The following is a 24757-nucleotide window of genomic DNA, read 5'->3' on the forward strand; positions in this document are numbered from 1 at the left end:
TGGGTAACTGAGCTGGCCCACCCCTTTCTCTTCTATTCCTCTTCGTTCATCAGGTTGCACATAAGGCGTCAACCAGAGTCCGCCAGCAATGTCGATCGGCTGAAACCCGCTCCAGGTGACCCCATGTCCAGCCCTTTCCTTTCATCTCCAATTCACCTGTTCTTCTCTCCCTTTCTTTTCTAGAAACTGTTGAAACTTACTTTTCTACTTCATCTATATTCTTTTCCGACTAGACCTACTGTTTTATCTTTTGTCTTTACCTGCCTTCTTTTTTCAATGACACCTTTTTCATTGATTTCTCTTCTCTGCTGCTCCTTTTGGCTCCCTGTGTTTGCCATGCATGACAACATGTAAGTAGATGAACCTGGAGGCCGAGGTCCCTAGATGGAGGTTGGTGTGGTCCACTGATGATTTTCAGTTGCCATTTGTGTGATAGGGCTGAAGGAAGTGTGGTGGCAGTGGGGTGAGGAGGGACTGGTGTTTTACTCCAACAACCAACTAAGGCTGGCCCTGTGAACAGGAGCCATACATAGAGGAAGAACAGTGTACCAAAGGACTCAGGACAGCCAATGCCTGACAGTGTTGGTGACAGGTGCTAACTGTTGTATTGCCAGACTGCCCTGAACCTGAAGGAGGAAAACAACTCAGAACATTGTGTGAATCATGTTTATTGCATCATACATAAGTCATTGCTTCTGAGAGGAAAAATTCACATACGACAAGGTGTAGCCCATAAGAAACAAACTGCAATGGGGGTATCCTCTCATGCTGCCTGTTGCTGCTCATCCGAAACACATGGCAACCATTGTATTGCCTGTACCAACAGACTACTCTTAGTGATTGATCATTTTTAGCTAAGGTAAGTACAGATAGCTGCAATGGTTCTGCAATTCACAGCAGATCATGACAATACTCTAATACTTTTTTATTTTTGCCAACACTATGTCATTATACTACCTAATGACAACATATCGAAAACATTTAGCTGACTTTTCTTCCAAGATGGAATGGGTGCTGCAAGGTTTCCAATACTGAAAACCTTTTCTGCAATCTTACATGAATAAAACACTGCCATGTGCACATTCATTCAAGATGCAACAATATTTTTTTCTTATCTCCCTCACTTTTTTTCGGCTTTTTAAAAATTTTTTTTAGGAAGATGCAATACTAACAAAAGCCTGAGTCATTCATACTGGTTTCTACAACTGCGTGGTCATTGACTTATATACACCATACTGTTTTACTGAAGCTGCCAAATTTTACTTTCATCGGTAGTGGGCAACTGCCCTCTGCAAACATGACAAAATATGTAAATCAGATATCTCAACAATGTGGGCTACTAACCGAAAATACAGTGCACAAGTGTATACTTGCACATACTCAAACGCGCCCATGCATAGTTGCTTCAAACTTGCATGCTTGCTCTCACCCAGTGAAAAAAAAAATCTGTTGCCTTGAGGTGCAAAAGCTACAGTTCATGAAACTGTCCCATTTGTACTTTGAGATCCTTCTAAGAAAAAACTATTGTCTCTACAGCATTAGTCTTAATGCTGCATTACATGAAAAGTGATGAGGGGTCATGGTCATGGAAGTAATGAGAGATTACTGCAAAGGCAATAAAGCAATGATCTGTCAACAATCAAGAAAACTGAAAATGGGCTGTGAGTAAGGACAACACTGGGTACACCCATTTTATTCTAAACAGCCTTATCCCCAATTTGCTGCTTGATGATCTTCCACACAGCGCAAAGTGCCACAAAGTACTGAAGATTAGCATGATTATCATTGTGAAACAAGAAAAAGTGCCAGCAGAATAACATACAAGAGTGCCAAGACAGTGGTAGGATATGAATCTGACAGACCAGTTTAGTTTGAAACTTTTTTCTTATCAGACCTGCATTGCTTGTCCCATCCTTCTTCCCAGCAAATGATTGTTTTGTTATCATACTGCAGAAGTGAAAGCATGACTATTGTGCAAGCATACTACAGATGAATTGAAGTATGATTGTCTTTGGTTATAAAGACTATCTGGTCACCTCTTTCTCTAATGTTCTGCACCAGTGAACAGAGGAAAATACTATTCAGACCCACAGGCCTAGTGGAATTTAGAAAATATCTGATTGTGATTCACCACAAGAAAAAGACTATGACATAGTAATAACCTATATGATGAGGCCCCTAAATTACAATTACCACCTTAAACTGTAAAAAAAGCTTTGACAATATTTAACAAGAAAGTTTAACTAGCTCTGGACACTTTTTTTCCTTGTATTGCTACTTGATTTACACCCATAATAAAAATTCCCCATGACTACAGAATGGATGAAGGAAAACAGCTGCATCAATAGGTTAAGAATTTTGCTGCTAGGAGTTACTTCCCTTTCACCATAGATTTATCTACAAACGTAATTTACAGACTGCCTGTCATATTCAAGATAGCTTTCAGGATCTCAGACTAAACGTGTCAAACTGGATCATATTCAACATTTGTATTTTCTTGCACACAAATATTTATTCACATCTAGGATTAAGACCACTGTAGCACATTTTCTGCTGGAAGGAATGCTCCATGTTTGAGTGGCATTTCATGTCCAAACCACTTGCTGAAAGCATCTGATACCTCACTTCATGTTTACAGATTAGATAATGTTCAGACCACATGCAAATAGGAACATTCAAATTCTTTTGTACTACTGAAAGAACTTTACTTTTTCTTTTATCTTGGTTCTTGTACGATATATTTGACAACAGCAGAAATTGATACATCTTTCAGGACAACTCTTTAATGCAAGGTTAACATCTAGAATGATGTAAAAAAAGAAAAGAAGAAACAAACAAACAAAAAAGAGTACAACCTTGCGAACAGAAAAAGGCCTTGGTTATTTTATGACTGGTATTGAATTGAACTCTGATCATACCTCCATTATAATGGCATTACCCATAAACCAACCCCAAGAGGCTATTTGGACTTGCATACGATCTGTGCTTACTCAATTGCCGCTTGAAAATGATGTGTATTCCTCTCACATCAACATTCCAGCAGCATGCCAAACTGACACCACCATAGGAAAAAACCTCAGTGATATTAAAACCATTTTCCTTTTTTGAATACAGTAAAATCTCCTTATCAAGAAATACCCACTCTTAGTTACGACCCAAACATTTTTGATGTATGCATTTTGCTATATAAACATCATCTCTATTACAATATCCTCCCTAACTCAACAGTTTATACTTTATTACAACATTTTTGCAGAAGTCGTGTGTTATACAAAAATAAATTTTAAAAGAAACTGTTTGCTATTTTCTGCAAAAATCACAAAAAGTAAATTAAGCTTATTTTAAAAGAAATGGCTTGTTGATGGGGTCAGCGGGCATTCCTATATCTATCACCTGCCTGAGTCTAACCGACTCTGTGATGACCAAATAGTCCCAAATTGAAAGTCCAATCATTCTGGGTTCAAAAGATGAATTGATTTCCTATGACAGAAATAGCTATTAACGTCAAATATTACTAACAGCTGGGGGATTGGGGGGCATGGCAGTGGTGTTTTACACTGAGCCAACAACTAAGGCTATATCATGGCAAGGCAGCCAGCCCTGTAAACAAAAGCCACATGCAGAGAAACAACAGCGGGCCCGAGACGAAAGCTGAACCCAGGACAGCCAACCCTCACTGTATTGGTGACAGGCACTAACCACTGCGCCACAGGAAATGCACAACAAAGCCAGCAGTTGTTCGGACAAGTTTAGCTATCATCTTACAAAATAACTGTTTGGCAATACACAAAGAACGAATCAGACAATTGCGCATAACATGATTTTCTCTTAAAATCATCTTTTTAAAAAAGTCTTTGTCATCATTCTTAAGCTTGTAGATTTGTATTAAATGTATATGCAGACATTTGGTTAATATGAAACAGGTGTCACTGCTCGGGTATTCACTTAGCCTGGGCCATGGTTGATTTCACTTTTGGCGTTGAGTCAAAGTGGTCTTACATGGGACAGTATGGTCATGACGAGGTTGATGCAGGCTGGTTTTTGGTTGAAGTGACCTCACCCTACCCAATTCATTGTTGTCTCTTTACAAACACAAGCTGATTGTGCTTTGTTTTTATCCAGAAGTCATGTGTTTATAAAACTAAAATTCTTGCGACTGACTTGAATTTTTAGGTGCTTGAAGTCATGGTTCCTAGAATAAAAGTAGACTGGTTGATCTCCTTACTATTACCCCTCTCACTTATGACCTGATTTGGTGGATTTTAGCAAGTCTTAATATGGAGGTTTTACTATAATACTCCATGCCAGCATGGTGAAGAAAGAGAATGTCATTAGCAAACAGAGATTTTATTACCATTTATGATAACTCTTTCACAAAATCTGTAGAAATACTCTTCTTGCAGCACACTAATGCTGCTATAGAATTTACCAACCCATTGTTACCATAACAACCATTAGCCCTAACTTCCCTGAGTTAAGCTTTGTAGTTGTAGCATGCATGATTCATAATGTAGCATCACATACTGGTACTATTCCATGCCCAGTGCAAAAAAAAAAAAATCCTTCAGGTACATTTGAAAACTAATCTATGCAATGCCATCAACTGTTGAAAGGACTGTTACTTTTGTTCTTATCAGTCCTCCATGATAACTGAATGTGAGGCACTGTCTTGTCTCTTCCCTACCTCTCTGCTACACAAATACATGCTTTGCTCCAGGTGCAGGCATACATAGCACTGATGTGTGGTTGCAGCTGTTTTCTGATTAAACGCAACTCACTCTGGTCACTGCCGTCAAATGTCACGAGACCACTATCTCCACTATAAAGTGGTCATTGCTGTTAAATGTCATCTCCACTATAAAGTTATAGTCACAACATTTTACGCTCTCGCTCCAGGCTGCTCCTGCATGGTGATAACCTTGTTGAACAAGGGCATTCATCAGATATAACCCATGCACCAGGCTAGCGTTCTCTTTACACTGAGACTCATGGATGATAACCTTGAACAACTTGTGCAGGATACTGGTCTCACCAACCACAAGTTCATCCATTTACTGTAGTAAATGTACTACATTCTACAGTAGCACAAGTTACAGATTTGAGAAGAACACACTGAATGTCCCTCTTATGCTGGCATGAGTGATTGGCCAAGAAAGAAGCAATTTTGTATTTGCTGTATGTTATTCCACGGACTTGAGGAGAATTCTGTATTTGTCCCCAGACTCTTCTGAAATAGACAGCAGACAGCTTGATTATTTTGTGATCATAGTGTAGTTCACACCTTGAGAATTAAGATATCAACTGTTCAAACAAAAGCATTTTCAGAATATGTTTTGTAATTAAAAACATTCTCATGGTCTATATTCTGGTTCTGATATAAATGTTTTTATGATCTATATGGATATTCATATGCTTATGCTAGATTTCAAAATAAAATATTAATGTATGTGGTAAGCACTCTTAGACTTGGTGACCCCAGGTCAAGGACAAAAGCATGTTCAGCCAGGAAAATAGTATTTTTGACAGATCAAAGAGTATTTTCAGATCACAGTATGTTAGTCATATGAAACCTGTTAAGGTGAGTCTGCCAGTTTTGTTTTTTGCAATCATTCTCTTAAGTTTCTAATTGAATTATTAATTAGAGATATTAAATAAGTAACCTAGGGAACTTAAATGATTGTTAGATTTTTAAGGAATGAAATTTCCTGTCCAGGAATGAAATTTTCTGTCCAGTTACTATCTTCCTTTATCTGTTGTCTGGTGTGCCAAATCTAACTTCAAGATGGGTAACAATTGTGAAAAGACTGTATAATGAGTTTCTATGTTGGAGCTTGTCACAGATGATGACTGCCAGCACAGGAATGGTGGCTGAGCTCAACTGCTGAATGACTAATCATGTTGATAGTGGAACAAGAAAGGGGGAGTCTATTTTAAATTAACTGTTGCGGGCCAGTGCTTCACTTCCCCAGGAGACACGGTGACACTACGTGTGGTGGAATGGAGGCTGTGTCTGCCGAGGAAGGTGCGATATTCATATTTTTGAATGCTGAATTTTTTTATATATTCTTGTTACAATAGATATGAATGAGAATGAGTAAATTTTTTCTCGTTTGTAACCGTCAATAGGCGTTATCTGAGGGGCCGTGACATGGGCCATTGAGTGAAGGGCCGGGATATGGGTCATGAGTGTTTGGGTCTGGCTAATGCCACAGACTAATGGGCCTGGCTGATACCATGAAGAGTTTTTGTGTTATTTTGATTTGTGAATTGTTTATGTAACTGAGTGGTGGGGGTTGTGGAGTGACAACAACAGTCCAACACTCAAACCAAAAAGGCAGGAACAGTCAGCAGGTGTGCGACCCTTTAATACTTGTAAAATGGTCACGGCTGCGCCGTATCACCCTAGGCTGTCTCTTCTCCGTCGTGTAGCTGTTCTGTCCTTTCACCTCAGTTCTGCCCTTATATACCTTGGGAGGGTAAACTTTTCCAATCCTCCTGTATGGCCCGGGCAATTAGCCATTTTATCCTAGCCAATCACCACTGATTGCCCTCTCTCGCATGCCTCAGCAGATCCCACTAAAACTAACAAGCGCCAGTCTACCGACCCTCTACATCTAGTTTATTGGTATCCTGGAGAATATGGCCTAAGAAGACGGTACACGGACGTTTCGCCACCGGACGTTTCGGAGTCGGACGTTTTGCCGACCGGACGTTTCGGCGCGGGGCACTTATTTCACACGGGACCTTTAGCCGAAGTCAAGTGTGTGACGCCCCTTAGCTCACACATTTCTCTCACCATTGTATCAATGTGTAACCGAGAGGTGTGTGGTGAGGGGAGTCGAACAGTGACCACAACAATAGTCCAGCACTCAAATCAGAAAGGCAGGAACCTGTCAGCAGTTGCACAACTCTTTTAATCCGGATAGATCTACAGTCACGGCTGCTTCACTTGTCTCGCGCCTTCTCTTCGCAGTTTTCTCCCCTGTCCTTGTGTCTCAGCTCTGCCCTTATATACCTCGCGGGTGGGTCCCTTTTCGCGGTCTTTTGCATCAGCGTTATTCCCGCATGCATCAGCAGATCTATTTTCGCGGTCTTTTACAATCGTACATTTACTTTACTGGCATGCATCAGCATTTTCTGCCTAACAAGCGCTGGACCAACCGGCCCTCTACAAATGTATCAGTGAACTCTCTTTCACTATCCCTCCTCATGTGAACCGTTAGCTCACACGTTTCTCTGGCCATTGTATCAATGTTTCAGTGAACTCTCTCTCACTATCCCTCCTCATGTGAACCCTTAGCTCACACATTTCTCTCGCCATTGTATCAATGTTTTTTCTCAAAGCTGTTGCGCATAATCTGTGACAATCAAAGTGAACTGTCTGTGAAGTCTGTGTGTAAAATTTGTTTGAAATAAAGAATTATTGTGTAATCTAGTAGTTACTTTCATTCTTTGAGAAGTAAGTAAGCTCTCTCTCTCTCTGACATAATGTGCGAAACGTCCGGCGGCGAAACGCCGGTCGGCAAAACGTCCGACTCCGAAACGTCCGGCGGCGAAACGTCCGCACACGAAGAAGACAACATCTGACCTCAAGAGGCAGTGTTTGATATGTTGAGTTGTGAGGTCACTTGTCCCCAGAGATAGTGACACGAGTTGTGTGGTCGCTCGTCCCCACACACAGCGTCATTTAGTGGATAACGTCTGTCCCCAAGTGGAGATGTCAGTTGGGATTTGTTTGTGTAATTCTTTTGACGATTTAAGATGTTGTGAGTGTGGATGATACATATATTTAGATTTATGGAACATTAGTCCCCAGAGACAGCTGATACAGTAAAAGCAGTGCTGTGGCGAACTTTACACTTCATTATTTTTAAGTTGAATCAAGAAAGGAACTTTTTCTAAGGACTGATTTTAGAATTAGAGATCATTAATAATAATATATCTTAGATAGTAGTAAGGATTAACTGATGTCAGGGTTCCCAGGGATCAGGGATGGTGCCAAAAAAGGACCTTAAAAGGACCTTAAAAGGACCTTTCATGCATTCGAAAGGACCTAAGTGACAGTCATCAATGCTTAAGTTTTTCTCTTGTGTGGTCGGAAAGATGTATTATTTATGATCTGTGGTCTTCTCTATGTTCTCAAATACATGTATTTTCTAGTAATAAATAATCAAAGAGTTAATTTTGATGCCTGTCTGCCATATTTAGATTAGATAACTTAAAAAGTGTCCTTAGCGCGCTGATAACATACACCGTTAATGTTCCAAGTTTTCTAGAAATCTAAGTAATAATAATTGCAAAACCTGAAAGCATTCTTTGGTGTAATACAAAAGTCAGTTCACGTGTCTCTCTCTCGCACACACACTCTAATGGGAAGAGAGAGATAGAAATAGAGCTATGCACAGTAGTACTAGAAGATCAAAGTTCAAGAAAGAGTAAGTTTCTAAAGAACTTTTGAAAAAAAAGAGCGTTTTTTGCGAATACGGAAGGGCAACTAGTGTTGTACAGATGTGTAGACCAAACATTTTCTTGTGACTACAAGGAATGCCAAGGATTGGAGGATCAGATGAGGAATGAAAAGAGTGTGATCCTAATGCTAAACCAAAGATGGAATGAGTCGAAACTGTCAAGCATTACAGCCCATTTATTTTTAACCTTGAGATATTATTTAAGCATTCTTATTACACATACATGTAACACATGCAAACATATACATAAACAGCATGATATACTAATACACATAAGATTAAGATTACAAAATGACAAAGCAATCCATCTACTATAAGCAAAAGTTTCATTGATGAAATTCAATTCTTTGTCACCCTACAGCTTTACCAATACTAAACAATACAATTTCTTTACACAACCTAATTCCCTCTAAATAGTTCTGGTTTTTTAACATGTTCCATAGCATACATGTACAGAATTGTGCAGGCTTATTTAAACTGAAATAAACATTAATTCTGAATGTCACAATTCAACACTTTTAATTTCTTCCTGTAATCTATCAATGTCTGACTGAATCTTTGTTATCTCTTCTTCTTGTCTTTGGCTAACAAACGCATGTTGTTAGATCTTTCAATAAGTGAAAAACTTTTTGCTCTTCAGCCTGGAAACTATGTCTGTCAGCCAGTTCCAGCAGGTGTCGTTCTTCGGCACTGGTGGTCTTTAGCCTTTTTGTGAGTATTACCAGCTCATCTCCTAATCTCTTTCTGTGGACCTGCTTTTCTTCTGTTTCCTTCTGCTGCTTCTGCTCAGAGAGGTAACGTTCATACCTGCCATAGGCACTAGAAGCGGATATCATCAGTGGTTTGGAGATCTCAACATTTTCCACCCCTCCCACACTGTGAATATGATCAAGAATTACTCTGCGTGCTTTTAGTGCAGTCTGACTAAGATTGTCAGCTACTGTTTCTTTGTTGAATGAAAATCCTCTTTCCACTGTAGCTTGACCATGAGAGAGTAGGAGTAACTGTCTGACAACAGACCACAACACCTGAAACTCTGCTTTTCCAGCAAGGGCATCATAAAACCAACTATCCAGTCTTTGTGTCATAGGGTCAAAAGCCTTACTACCACACTCACCTGCAGAACTGTCAAGAAAATTACGGAACTCTGACAATACCTTGTCACAAGTCACATCATCAAACCTTTTCACACCTTGGCAATACAACAAAACCTTTTTCATTTTTTGTATTGATTTGTCTTTTTCCCCCATGGTCTTTGGGTTTAAGAAAGTTATGTTTCTCACTAGGGTGTACTTCAGTGGAGATTTATCCTGCAATTTTAGAACAACTGCTTTCAAAAAATCTCTGCATTCAGCTCTGAAGGCCATGAGAGTTCCATCGTTTACTGATGACTGTTTCTTAGCTACAGCCAGTAGTCTATCAACCCTGAAGCCAAGTTCGATCATGCTCAGATTGACATGGTTAGAACTGTTGCATATATCAACCTGCACAAGTTGGAGGGCAGTTTCACATTTATTAAGTACATTTGACTTGATAAATTTGTGCATCAGATTTTTCATAATGTCATGTAAGTCTAAACAAAGGAAAGGAAGAAGAGGCTGATCAGCTTGGTATTTTCTCAAAAAAGGTTCAAGTATACTGGCAATTAAACTAAAGAAAGCCAGACGACATGAAAGCAAAGGGGTAGATAAGACTCCAGCTTTTACAATATCAAAAGATTTGTTCTTTGGCAATGTTATTTTTTTCTCCATTGCAGCTTTGACAAATTTTTCCAAGTATGGAAGCATAACAATTGCTTTTTCAGCAACAGAATTGTTTTCAAGCCATCGGTGAGCACAGAACTTGGCTGGAAAAGATGTGGAACCAGTTACTTTTATATAATCTTCTCTTCTGGCTGGGCTGTCTCTGAACAAGATATAAGCAGATGTAAGAAATGACTCAAGCTCCCATTGAGAAGCCTCGCACCCACGCCTAAATGCATTGTGCATAACATGGAGTCCACAGCTGCCCACATTTAACAAACCAACATTGTGATTGGTAATCATGTCGTTATTAATTTTCTCAAGAAGGTTTAGGTTTACAGAAGGTCCATCCATAGAAATTTGAAGTAAATTAGCTTGCTTGAAGTTTGATTCGCTAATTACCTTACTGAACTTTTGTTGAAGGTCTATGGCCGCGGAATGACCCAAAATTCCTGAGAGTCAGGTAATGAGTCCTTACAGCATTGTCACTCCAGTAACGAACATGGAAATCCAGCTGTTTAGTTTGAGTCTTATGGTTAGAAGATTCATCAAACAAAAGAACATACTCAGGCGACGAATTTACACAGTCCAGAAGCAATTTCGAAAAGTGAGGAGCAAGCCCAAATGAAGTTAGATAACTGGCTTTTGTTTGACCGCACTTAAATTCTGCAGCTACTTGGCTGTCTGGGAACATAAGTCGAAACAGTTCAGCAGACTTTTCAGCAGATCTGAAACTGTAGTGTGATTCCACAATCTTGAGAGTCCACAGGATCTCTGCCTTCAATCGTTCATTGCTCATCACGAAACCTATTCAAAGAAACATTTAATTACCATTATGTCTGTAAACATTATGTTCTGTCTGAATAAAAGACAGGTTTCAAAAAGCAATAATTAATGACATGATAATATAAATAATACTAAACTAAGTTAAAGTATAAAGATGGCAGCATAGTTGAAAATGAAAGTTATTTTCAGCTAACTGATTTAGCTTTAATGTTAAATTGTTTGATTTTAAAAATCCAAAAAATAATGTATTTGCTGGTAAAATAGGATAATAAGCATACATTATTAATTATACTTTCTTTTTAATCTTTCCTGATCAGATGCCAAAAATTCAGATCAATTTCTGCAGCAAAGCTGTAGTAAGATTCGTGATTGTATAAAACTCTATTTGTAGTTCGAATCATGAGAAAATGAAAATCTCAACTTTTTAATTTAAATAATTCTTTGCTATTTACTGATCTTTAAGCTATTGGCTTCACCGTAAATTAGACGATAGGCTTAATAAAGAGTGGAAAAAACCGCAAAATGTTATGCACGCTTTAATTTAATGTGTTTTTCTAAGTACCCACATCGTTAACTAAATGAATCGCTAAAGATAAATAATTGTCAACTTACTGGACACACTTGCAGAGCTGGTCGGTGCCGTCTGATTTGAGCGGGCTGTGGATGTTCTCGATGACGAAAGTAATCAGTTACACAAAAGCGCGCATCTTTCAGAAATACTTTTATTTGCCTTTGGTGTCTTTCGGTAACCATGTGCTGTTTCAGAACACTTTCGCCCATTGATGAAAGATTCAGAGATATTTTGCAGGCAGCACATCGTGCCAAATGTTTATTGCTCGAGTCTTTTATTAACCAATCTTTATACTTGTCTTCCTTTAGCCACTTCTCCTGAAAAGAGCACTTCCCCGGCATCTTTCAAATTGTTAAGCAGACAAAGAAATGTGGTCGACACGACGAGAGTGAACTCGCGAAAGGCCGAAACGGACGTTCCTGCCGCGAGCGAGACTGGTAGTCATGTGATTAAAATAGCAATGCAGCGAAAAATCGTCGGTATTTTGCGCCAAAGTCTACTCCGGAAATAAATTTGTTGTAATATTTTATCGATAAAAGGACTTAAAAGGGTCACAGAGAAAATGTAAGGACCTGTGTGAGAATTTGAAAGGACCGCATGGCAAATAAAAGGACTTAAAAGGCCTTTTGGCAAAAATTCAATATAAAAGGACTTAAAAGGACCTTGCAAGGACCTGGGAACCCTGGATGTATGTTTACTAAGAAATTCTTTTCGACATTTCTTTGTGTATTTTTATTAGTTAAAATCAGTAAATGTATACAAGCGTACAAAAGAGGTAGAGTTGTTTGTGTAGAAAAGAACGCACAAATGTCCAGGCGTTTGTGGGAACGCGAGTACTGTGACAGAGCTCCAAACCAGATAAGGAAGTCTTCAAAAGCAGACTTGTAAAAAAAAGAACTTTAATCAAGGACTTTCACTGTGAAAGGTGTGTACGTGTGTGGATGGGGAGGGAACTTACTATTTATGTGGTTTACTGTATTGTGAATAGGGTTAATCATTTTGTTAGTTGATTATTTTTTCTAATACAGTCAAATCTCGCTACTATGCCACCTCGCTACTTTGCCACTCTCAGTATTATACCACTTTTGCTCGGTCCCGACAAAATTCAATGCAAAATAAATTGACTATGCCACCATCTACTCTCGCTACTATGCCACTATTGTGTGATTATTAAAAGGCACGAGTTGTGAAATTCCGCGCAGTGCTCGATTATTATATATTATATAGTGTGGGTCATCGCAGTTAGGTGGGATGGAACATAGCACGCACACAGGGAGGGTGGAGGCTGGCGATCGGGGGTGGTTGCTGGCCGGGTGACAGCCCCGTGACAGAGGGAAAGCGGCAGGGGGTCGACTAGCGACAGGCTGCAGGTGCGCGGATGTGGTTGGTAGGGTGGAGGATGAAGAGGTGAGGGGGAAAATGAGAGGAGACAGCTAGCGCCAGCAGACGATTCTTGAGAGATTTGGACTGACGGGTAACTTGAGCAAATACGAACCCTCGTTATTATGCCACTCTCGCTACTATGCCACTTTTGCTCGGTCCTGGTAGGTGGCATAGTAGCGAGTTTTTGACTGTATTATATTTATTTCTTAAATTCATATTTTTGTTGGTGTTTTTGATGGTAGTCCAAACACAGCTGTAGAGTTGTGACACTAGCCAATCCAAAATCCTACTGGCAGCCAGATCCGCACTCTTTAAAGTTCCCTTAACAGTTGAGTGTTGGTTTTATGCCACGATGCCGCGCATGAGACAAAAAGAGAAACAGACAGGAAGAGATGCATGGGAAAGAGAGAAGAATCGGTGCTTTACACTGAGCCAGCAACTAAGGCTATATCACAGCAAGGCAACCAGCCCTGTAAACAGATGCCACATGCAGAGAAAGAACAGTGTGCCCGAGATGAGAGCAGAACCCAGGACAGCCAACCCTCACTGTAATCCTGACAGTCTTGTGCCACCAGACGGTTGCAGACAAAATTGTGTGCACCTATGCAAATGTGTAACTAAAAGAATCACCTAAGGAAAAAAACAACAAAAACAGGTGACTCACCTCTTACCCCTTCGACGACAAAGCGTGACTGGTCTTGAGTATTTTGCAAAACCTGCAACACAAAGAACTGCGATGTCTGGCATCTGGCTAGAATGCAAACTTGATTTAAATATCAAAACAGATGATAATGGACTCTCAGCTCCTGGAGGTCCTACAGTGATTCTTTTTACAGACCCAATGAGCACCTAGCGGCCAAGATGGAACATTTGTACAACTGTCAACTTTAAAATGCCTCCCACCTTCAAAGGCACTTGTTGGTCTATTTAAAAGACTAGCTGTCACAGACACAGAAAGGTAATATCTTAAAGTGGGGTCCTATTCATAAGTAAGCCCCCCTTCCATCCCCCACCCCACAAACAAAAAGTATAGATCTGAATGGGTATAGTTTATTCCAAGATATCAATTGATAAAATCTGAGCTAATAACCATTTTCTCCTTGCAAGATACAAGGCTTAAAATACAGCCTATTTTAAGAAATGATTCACAAATACTGCATACAGCAAACTAAAAGAGATTTTATACTGTGGTTGGGTTATCCAGTCTTATATAATTTATAATATATTTTACACTCAACAAATGTTCTTACTTCATCTGTGACCATAATGTGGATGCCTGATGGCCCTTGCATAAAAATGTCTCCAATCTGATGGGACTGGATACCAAAGAGACAGGCTAGTTTGCTCTTAAGTTCGTCAACTCCAACACAATCCATGTATACTGCATGGTACACTGCAATAAAGTCCATAGACACTGTGGGAAAAATGTCCATGTAAGCAACATAGACACCAATACAAAATCCACTAAACTGCCTGATACATACCAAAACAGTCTGTGTACACTTACATGATACTAGCAAGGGAAGGATATATTATCGGGGAGGGGGGAGGAGGAAATGGAGACACTGCCCCATCTCTCCCTCAGATGCTCACCCAGTCAGTCACACTGTCTCTCTCGAATTATGCAGGTCTGGTAAAGCCTCACACTATCCCCTCAAGACAGCTTCTATTGTCAGTGAGGCATTCCACAATGATGTTAGGGAAAATCCCTCTGTTGATAAAGACTGTGCACCTTGTTCAACACTAGGTGGGTAGTCCTACCGAAATGAGCTACCCAGACCAGTCAGAATGAAAGCAGTGACTAGTAGAACACACAAGAACACAGTTCCTTTTGCCTGATATCTGGTGTGTTACTCATTCTATGAATACTAGTAATGGAAGTATTCCAAAGAATCCTGCAAACAAGCTAGGAAAGCAAAGTAATTTTTCCAGTCACAAGACAGGTCAGGTTACTCCAAAAGCATGGTAAACTGGTAAGGAATCAAAGAAGTGACACTTGCCCAGCCCATAATCTCAGTGAACAATCTGATAACCTGCTCAATTATAGCGATGCACCACATATGGCTGACATATATGTGCATTCCTGTACAAATCCAGACTTGAGCAAGTCCATGAATGTTTGTGTTTAATGCCAAGCCAGCAACTAGGGCTATATCACAGCAACAAAAAGTAATCTTAACTTAAAACGTTCAGGGAAAAAACTTCAAGTGACATAACCATAACATTCTTTAAAAAGTCAACACAAGAAATGAACAATATGTAAAAGAGTGAGTCAAGTGTAAAAAGGAGCGGTGAAGTCCCAAAAGGCCACAAACAAACCAAAAATCAAAAGAAAACAATTATCAGGACATAAAATTTCTTAAATCTAAAGAGTTACGACAAACTGATACAGATGTGATTGTGCTAGTGTTTACACTCCTGTTGAATCTCCCCATTACAAGAATATTGATATTTACGTTGCCTTTTTCAATGCTTAAAAACTGCATTTTAGACATAATTAAAATTTCTGGTAATCATCTTTTCATTGTATTTGGAAACCTTAAGAACGGGTAATCAGAATTTAAGAGGAGATGAACAAACTGATAAGTTGTGCAACTTCAATGATAGAACAGATAGGGACCTAGCTAATGAGTCTAGTCATAGGTCCATTAACTCCAGCGTCACACAAAGTTATACGCAGCATTTATTAGTTTTAATAAAGCATTTGACCAACCTGACAGCATACTCTGAATGTCCTTGGGGTTAAATGGGAAATATGTAGACCTGTTTTATTCTATTTTATTAATGAGTTAAACCAAACCTGAGCGCAGGGTCTACATGGTATTCTGCTAAGAGCTAATCCATAATTAAAGTTTCTCCTTTTACTTGATGTCAATGTTGCCTTATTTTCTCATACAGTGTTTGATCTACAAAACTAGTTGATTATTTTGTACAGAACATCAAAACACTTGAACCTAGTAGTAAACAATGAATCTAATGTGGTTATCTTTAGGAGTGGAGGTCATGTTGCTAGGAAAAGGTGGTTTTGTGGTGGTCCAAAGCTGGAAATAGTTAATACAAATAAAAGAAATAATTTTGTCAACATGAGGTGTATTTTCTTCTGCTTTAGATGACTTCACAGCAAAGGCACATAAAGGAGCAGCTGGGATTCTAAAAACTCTTTGGCATCTTAAATTTCAAACTATTTGGCACACAAATTCAGCAAATTGTATTGCATGGTTTGCTGTGAACTGTTTCAATCAAGTTGGGGCATTAGGATATCTTTTCACTGTAATCATGTATATTGAAAATTTGATTTTCCCTCATCTCCCTTCCCCAACATCGGTAGGATCAGCAGCCAACCCAAATAAAGAAGTTGTCATTCTCTCTCTAAATGATGCTGTTCAAACTTATTCTGTGAAGCAGACTTTTTAGCTTGGAGCCACCAGCAATGGGTAAAATTAACATTAAAAGATGATCTGGTGCAAGCTAGACAAAGCACAACTTCCTGTAAATAAAAGGAGCACTCCACACAAATTTGCTTAAGATCTGATGTTGAGGTCACACATACAAATTTGTTTAACTTATTGCAGTTGCACTGGCAAGCCTTAGACAGTGGTTTGTCTTGTTTAAGAAGTCACATGGTGCTATTATTAGTTTGTACAACAGGACATCCAGTCTTTTTTAAATTTAAGTTCTTTGTGGTATAGAGAGCAAAATGTGATAGACTATGTGGGTTGATGCTCCCCGTTTTCTGTCGGCTTTGTTGTCAAAATCAGCTGAATTACTGTGTTTTTTGAGATTTTACTGATTCTGGATAATATGTATTCATGTTAGGATAAAAAAGTTTACTTGTATTTATAAATGGAACTTTTTATGTACATACCAAGTTTTCACTGTGGCTCTACTTCCGAAATACAAATCTGAAAGGCAGTTTCAGGTATGCTGATATATTTGAAAAATGGCCAAAATGTGATGACTAATGGAAACATCTTGCCTGAAAGTGAGATGACCTTATGGAGCTAAGATTTGATATCAAGGTCACACACAAATTTACTTAAAATCTGATGATGTTCATTTGCATAAATATCAAGGACACACACACACACTGAACAGTAAACAGCTAATGGCTTCTGTTCTGCAAAATAACTGACCTGATTCTGGTTCTTGGCAGATATAGATTGTGAGCCGAGGTCGTACTGACCTGAAAACAAAAATATGGTCTGCATTACAAGACCCTGCACAAAATCAGCTCAACACCAAACAACATATTATTTAACAATGGCAATAGAGATAATTGTATGCCATCTGCAAGACCACTTACTTGGACTGTATTATGTTATGCTCATATTACTTTTGTTGTGCTCATATGATGTTTATGTGGTTGGGCTTGTGAGCAAAAGAAAATTTTCTGTCTTGGACAATGAAGTTTGATTTGATTTAAGGTTAGACACCGGTCGAAAAAAAATTTTTTTTGTTTCACGGGATAGCGCGGATTTTTTTGTATCAGCTATTTAGCCCTTGAATGAAGTTTCAAAAAATGGTTTTACTGCACTCGTCGCGCTATCGGTTGCCATGGAAACAATCCAAAACAAACAATTTTAAAAGCTAAAAACTTCTTCAATTTTGTGAGTAGACTCAAAATTCTTTTTGAAATAGTTACCTAAAAAACAGATCTACATTTCTATGATAAAGAATTTGCGAATTCCTCTTAGTTTTTTTTTTATAATTTTTTTTTGTAAAAAAGTGTGTTAAATTTTAAGAAATTTTGATTTAAAACGGTATAACTACCAAACTACTAAGTAATTTTTAAAAATCTATCATAGAAATGTTTAAATTTATATGAAGAAAAGCTCAACCAAATTGCAGATCTATATCTCTTGTCAAAAAGAAGGAGTTAGCTTTTGAAGTAAACAGTCTCTAACCAAAACAAGGAACTGAGAAATCGCGGAAAGTAAAACTGAAAACTTAGTAACTTCTAAACTACTCAATATTTTTTTTAAAGCTCTCATAGAAATGTTTAAATATGAATAAAGAAAACTTCAACCCAATTTTAGGCCTGTATCACATGCCAATATAAAGTTATAAGCTTTTGAACTAAACAAGCTTACTAAAACAAGAAACTGAAAAGGCGAAAGAAAACAAAGTGAAAGCTTAGTAACTACTAAACCACTAAATATTTTTTAAAAAGCTCTCACTGAAATGTTTACATATGTATGAAGAAAACTTCATTCAAATTTTAGGCCTGTATCACATGTCAATATAAAGTTATGGGGATTTTAAGTAAACAAACTGTAACAAAAACAATGAACGGAAAAAGCGCGAGCAGAAATATCAAGCTTAGTAACTTTGTTTTATCTAAGCCTTTCATGTAATTTACCTGCTGAATGAAAAATATAACCATCTTTCAATGTGTTACTACATATAACTTTAACATTACTAATAAAATTAATTATTTTATTCACTTTTAGAAAAGTCAACATGGTTGTGTTGTGTACCCAACTGCTGACCAGGCTTCAGAGAAGTACACAGTAATAAAAACAATGGTGTTTGCAAACATTGAGCAACACAGTTATAGGTTAGTCAGTTATATAGAAGTTCAGTGTCCACTAGCTTCATGGTTTTTGCCATCTTTGGTCTTTTGCTATCTAACATTTAGTGATGATGTCGCATATTGCTTCCAATTTTTGCGAGCATCTACTGAAGTAGCAGCATTAGTAGAAACACTCTCATCTTTCTTAGCCTTCAGTTGCAGGGTGATGGGATGAACATCAATTAAAGAAATTATTTCAAAAGCTTATAGGGGAGTATAACCAATTCTTGCAGCCCTATGCTCCACTGGGGCAAATAGGAATAGAATAACCTATTCATGAAATCTAGAGATACATCACTGGTGCACCAGAATTTAAGCAGCTGCTCATGTTCTGTTCCTCTGTATGCTAGGATTATTTTATGAATTACCTCTGTAGTCACATGGATTAAAGATGGTTGATTTTTGTGCTAGGGGGTATCTTATTTTCTGTCAAAGATTTCTGGAAAAGCACTATAGCTGTCTGGCCTTTTAGGGCTGACAATGATGTGCTCTCTAGACACTGAATGGCTTCAAACTTGACTAGATAGCAGTTTTCATTGTTTGTTAGGAATGCTATACATAATTGTCTTCACATTCTGTTTGTTACATTTGGTTGGAGTAAGACAATCCAACCCCCACCCAACCTTTGTTATCTGTGCAAATGATGTAAGCTCTGTTTCCCTACATTCCTGACAAAGTACATAAATAACTAGCATTGCAAGTTGACTCAAATGTGTAAATGTTCGCATCTAGTCCTGATTACTACCGAGATTTGCAGCAGAAATGAAAACTTCGCTTTATTTTCAGCTCGCTTACCACATGACTGATGGTGATTTCGACAGCCGAATTCAGTTCACTAAGTTACTTTTTTTAGCTGCTACGACGGTCTAAGAATGTCCACGTGGTTTTTATTTTTTTGCACGTGGTATTGTGAGAAGAAATGAGCGTCTGACAGTCACAATAAACATTTAATATCAACGTTAATGTCTTAGAAAAGAAAATATCACTGAACTAGCTTTGACTTGCTGTCGCCATTTGTTTATACATCCGGAGGCCATGACAGTTGCCTTGTGGGATACCCGAGCACAGCCGAAGCGTGTTCGTGTGCCCTATGACCCCGTCTAGGTCGGCATTAGTGAATTCTGATTGGCTATATGCAAAGTATGTTACGCATGCGTCCATATAAGGAAGTTTCCGACCCTTTGTGTCGTCTAGAAAAGAGCTTGTATCATAGCTTGGGGCCTTCTAAGGGTTTTGACTCGGCCTTTGTTTGAAAATTCATGTCCTGACCTTTCGACCGATATACGATGTGACACAGTTGCCCACGTGGCGAGGTGTGTTGCTATGTCTCAAACATTCTCTATTCTCGCTAATTCTGCGCTCGGGAAAAGTAAATAGGATAGAAGTAGATGTTTTCATTGACAAAATAGACATATTTCTAGATTATTCTATGAAAAACCACTTGGCGAGTGAATAGAACAAAATATGAACTTTGACAGTATGAAGTAATCTGAAAATGGCCAAAATGAAAAATTTTTGACAATTTTTCGACCGGTGTCTGGCCTTAATGCATTATTTAATTGTATGCCATTGGCAAGACCACTTACTTGGACTGTAATGCATTATTTAATCGTATGCCATCAGCTAGACCACATATTTGGATCAGATCATCTCTGTTTAACCGCAGTAAATCTGCACCTGAAAGGGGGGGAAAAACACCAATGCAGATATGTTAAGGACATGACAGTAAGATTATCCTGACTACCATAAAATCAAATCAACTATTTTCAGGAAGTTTAATGAGACCTTGCATCATTAACTCTAATAATGCTTAATAATGCTTGTTTTTAATAGAACATTTAACTTCAAGCATAATCTGTACAGTCAAATAGCAGTTTTAATATACACAATCACATGCCTGCGATATGCAGGTAAATAACATGCAAGGTGATTCTGCAATGATTTCTCAGCCAAAATATTTCACAAGTGCTGGTGAATTTTTCCCATTTCTTTTTCTCTTGCTTTAAATGCATCAACTGCCAGTAGCCAGTGCAATGAGGTTCTAGGTCACCGTCAGCTCTACAGAGGAAGTGATTAAACAATCTAAATGACATCAACGGAGCTTTCATTATGTTTGTTAATGTGCCAACTTAAACTTACATAGAATCTGGCTAAGTGAGAAGTCCTAAACATAGGCTTCACATACAGTGACTGAAGTAAAAACTTCATATGTAAATATGCATTATCTGCATTGCCATTGTACAAACTATTTTTAAGAGCATAAAATAAAAAATGATTGTTCTTTTACTACGATGATCAGGATGGGGTGGGGTGGCTCCTAATAAGTAGGATTACATTAACATAAATTATTTTAAAAGAACAATGGCCATAGCCTGAATTATGTGCATGATAACACTACCAGTATGCAGTGGACCTTCACCAAACAGCTAGAGGACCTGGACTTGGTCTCCTATCTCATCGGCAACAGCATACACAAACCAAACTGAATAAGCTAGCAGAGGAAGCAGAGAAGACTGGCTTAATGGTCAACAGAAAGAAGACCGAAGTGATGAGAATCAACAACAAGCAGGAACTCCCAATCCAACTTCAAGGAGAGAACATCCTGGTAACAGACCGCTTCGCGTATCTGGGGAGCATTGTCAACAAGGACGATGACATCAAAAGCCACATCAACAAGGCCAGGCATGCTTTCAACAGTCTACTCCCAAGCATTATCCTTCCACAGTAAGTCTTGTGTATTCAATACCACTGTGAAGGCAGTCCTACTGTATGGTTCTGAAACCTGAGAGTGGTAAACACCATCAACAACCAGCTCCAGACCAACTGATGCCTACGCAATATTCTGGGAATAAGATGCCTGAAAAGATCATACACCAGCCTGTGGAAAAGAACCTACCAGAATGCCACTAGCCAAGACATCAAAAAGCGCAAATAGGGCTAGATAGGACACACACTGCGCAAACCAGCTGACACTTTTGTCAAGCAGGCACTTAACTGGAATTCTTAGGGGAAGAGGAGAGTTGGGAGACCAACGCAGACTTGTAAAGAACAGTAGAAAGCTAGGCTAAGGACTTCAGAACCACATGGGCCCAACTAAGGGGGGCTGCCCAAAACTGGGTCCGCTGGCAAGATGGTGTTGCTGCACTATGCTCCTCGAGGAGTAACAAGTACTAAAGGAAACTATGATAAAAGAAAAGATAAATTCTGATAAAAGTGGCTTCTTGTCATGAGTCAGGCAGTTTTTACCATCCAAAGAAATGTGAGTTATTATCAGAGGTACAGTTAAAATACTGGTTGGTTTCAGACAAGGTATAATTATTTGAGGTTTTATTAACCAAGCACAGAATCTGGAGCATCAACTTTTCTATATCAGGTTTATTACAAAATATCTTTTTAAGACTCAGTTAAATTTTCTGTCATGCTTCTCTGCAATGGGAAACATGGTCACGACTGTCAAAGACCAGGGATATTGCGGTGTATGTGTGCCTGGTACCTTGACAGGATGTATATAATTATTTGATGCCCGTGCGGGTGACTAGAATATTCCAAAGAGTTCACCACACAACTTAAGAGTTTAAACACTGCTGAATCAGGGCTTCTGCTTACGCAAAAAATTGCGTACAGTACGCATTAAAAGTTCGGAGGACCCCTTCAATTTTCGTCAATGGGGTCCCAGGGGACCCCTTCAAATTTGGGCGAAGAACAGATATAAAATTGGGTAACTGTAGTGTATGACATCGTAGCCCAACCTATTGTTGTCGTCTGCTACAAGGTGAGAGTTACTTCCCTTGCACTGTTTTTTTTTTTCCCCCTTACCGGGAACAGTTCCATCTAGTTCCAAGATGTCCTTGACAGCGTGATTAAAATCATCGTCTCGAAACGGAAAGAAAGTGAGCACCCCAAGTACAGTGAGCATAAGCTCATCACAGATGCTTGCACAGACTTCATGGCACAAAAATCTCGCCGTTTCTGACTAGACATTACAGTGCTTTGTGTGCCTAAAAGACAGTTGAACTAAGTAGCTGATGTGTTGGGGTTTTTTTTCTCAACTTAGTAAAGGGACCCCTTAGAGTTAGCCTGGGACCCCTTAGAAATCTGAGGAAGGGGTCCCTGGGACCCCAAAGAATTTAGCCTTAGCAGAAGCCCTGCTGAATATTTCCAAACAGACCTTGGTAGAGGTGACAAGGCACTGTATGTGCACGCAGGGAATTATATAGCAGATCTTTCATTTCCTAGCCAAGGGTTCCTAGTAACCATTTTTGTGAATGTCAAATCATTTTGTTTTGTGATTTATGTAGATATGGGAGGCAAATGGACTGTGAACAAATTTGTTGGTTTTCTGTTCCCTGTAGGAGATTTGGAGCAGTCTGCAGAAGTATTTTATTTTGGAAACCTGCCTTAATCTTCCTCTCCATTTCGGCCAACAGGGTTCATTATTCCAACATGAATTACATATCTGAACCAAAGTAGTTCGTGATTTAAGGTAATGCAGGTCTTGACCCATTTTTGCACAATATGTTAGGCAGACCAGCAGAACCTTTTTAGAGTCATGGTAGGATGTCATAGGTTGATTCTATTGAACAGAGGGGAGCAAGCTTTGGATACGATCAACTGATCACAGGGTAGTGCAGAGTGGGCATGGAATTGTGTGCTGTTAATGAACTGCCTTTAAGGAGCCAGGTGATATGGATATTTTAGGTATTTTGCGCATAAAATGAGCATCTGGTATTGATTGGCACATGTCACAGTATCTGCATAGCTCTCTATACAAGTATGCCATTATTATTACATCTATTATTACATCAGCAATAAACCACCCTACTCTCCTCCAAAAGTAACGCTGTATTCACGTTTCACAAAACATCTTTCTTGGTTCTGGCTGAAAGCATAGGACTAGGCTTGGTCTTTTGGCTCCTATTTCATCAAGGTGATTTTATCAAGATAATAACATCAATGGGACAATAGGACTGATAGCAGCTGCACACAAGATGCAAAGTAACAACTATTATCACAGTAACAACTACCATCAGAAGCAGGGAGAGAGAATAAGAGAAAAAGGAGAGAGAGAGAGATGAAGAGACTAAAAAAGAGATAAAAGCGCTTTCCCTACCTGAAAAATGTTGAAAAATACGCGTATAATTAGAAAACCTCTGATAAACAAGCCATTTCTGAACTTCTGTTGCTGTTGCCTCTGCAGACAGGGGCTGCAAATATATTTACTCCCATTTTTTACAGGTAATCATCTATTAGATCAGTTCTCTTGAAACAACTATCTGTATCTGACATGACCAAAACACTCTTATCTTTTAACCTATACTTCGGATGTACTGTGACTACAAAACTATCTGAATGAAGGAAACAATGCATAAAAAACAATAATTCCTCTTCCATAACAGATCTTGAATATGTTTTAAAAAAGTGCTTATGCAGCAGTACAATCTTGGCATCCCAGTCACCAAGTTCCAACACTACCATGTTCCTTGGTATTGCCATTACCATCAGTCTCTTTGTAAAGGGGGTGCAGTTGATAATTGTTCCTGTCACTTCCTTCTGCTCAATGGTGGCCTTTGTCCCAACTGAGTCTGCCATTAATTTGATACTGGTCTACTTACACCACTGTTACTGATTACTAATTGATTCTGCCCTACACTTCAAAGAGTTTGTCCATCCTTATACTGCAAAAGCCACAAAATGATCCTGCTCTACTCACTCCATTTAATGAGTCAGAGTCATGAGCTGAGGAACAGGCACCAGTAAGAGGCAAATGTTGCTGCTGATGTCGCGTCTGAGTGTGTTGCTGATGCTGTGGGGTGTGAGGGGTGGATGCATGTTGTCTAGTCACAGATGGAGTCGGGGTCTGGGATGGGCTTGGTGATAAAGCTGGTGAAGATACAGACCCACATCTGATAAACAAAGAAGATATAATGCATTACCAATTACCACCAACACAATATAATCACACACTACAGATGTAATGAATTACTATCACAACACAATCACACATACTGTTTTCACACCCCTTACACTATTAATATACTCTCCATGATCATATATATATATGTACACACACCCATAACTTTTAAGACAAGCTCAGTGTTTCGAATTAAATGTGGTTTCGGTCTTTGTGAGGTGTTGCCTGGTGCTGTCAGCGCTTTGATGCAGTATCTAGCCTTGCCTGACCTGACGTTGACAGCACGGGCGGGTTTGACTAAGAGCGCCTAGATCATTCTAGTAA

The 24757-nt window shown here is 38.9% G+C and overlaps 1 protein-coding gene across 3 annotated transcripts in view; it reads right to left on the minus strand.

Moving 5' to 3' along the window:
- Positions 1-652: 652 nt before the first annotated feature.
- The window catches only part of LOC112556879 (transcription factor CP2-like), a 55082-nt gene continuing 30977 nt past the window's right edge, over positions 653-24757 (minus strand). For all 3 annotated transcript variants that reach the window (XM_025226290.1, XM_025226291.1, XM_025226293.1), the window contains 7 exons: positions 24233-24425; positions 23633-23726; positions 20109-20199; positions 17084-17133; positions 14201-14343; positions 13615-13666; positions 653-5227 (listed from right to left, as the gene is read on the minus strand). In XM_025226290.1, coding sequence (XP_025082075.1) covers positions 5181-5227; positions 13615-13666; positions 14201-14343; positions 17084-17133; positions 20109-20199; positions 23633-23726; positions 24233-24425 — 670 coding nt within the window. In that variant the 3' untranslated portion in view covers positions 653-5180. The remainder of the gene's footprint in view (positions 5228-13614; positions 13667-14200; positions 14344-17083; positions 17134-20108; positions 20200-23632; positions 23727-24232; positions 24426-24757) is intronic.

This window comes from Pomacea canaliculata, linkage group LG2 (assembly GCF_003073045.1).
Source record: "Pomacea canaliculata isolate SZHN2017 linkage group LG2, ASM307304v1, whole genome shotgun sequence".
In the NCBI taxonomy this organism is placed as follows: domain Eukaryota; kingdom Metazoa; phylum Mollusca; class Gastropoda; order Architaenioglossa; family Ampullariidae; genus Pomacea; species Pomacea canaliculata.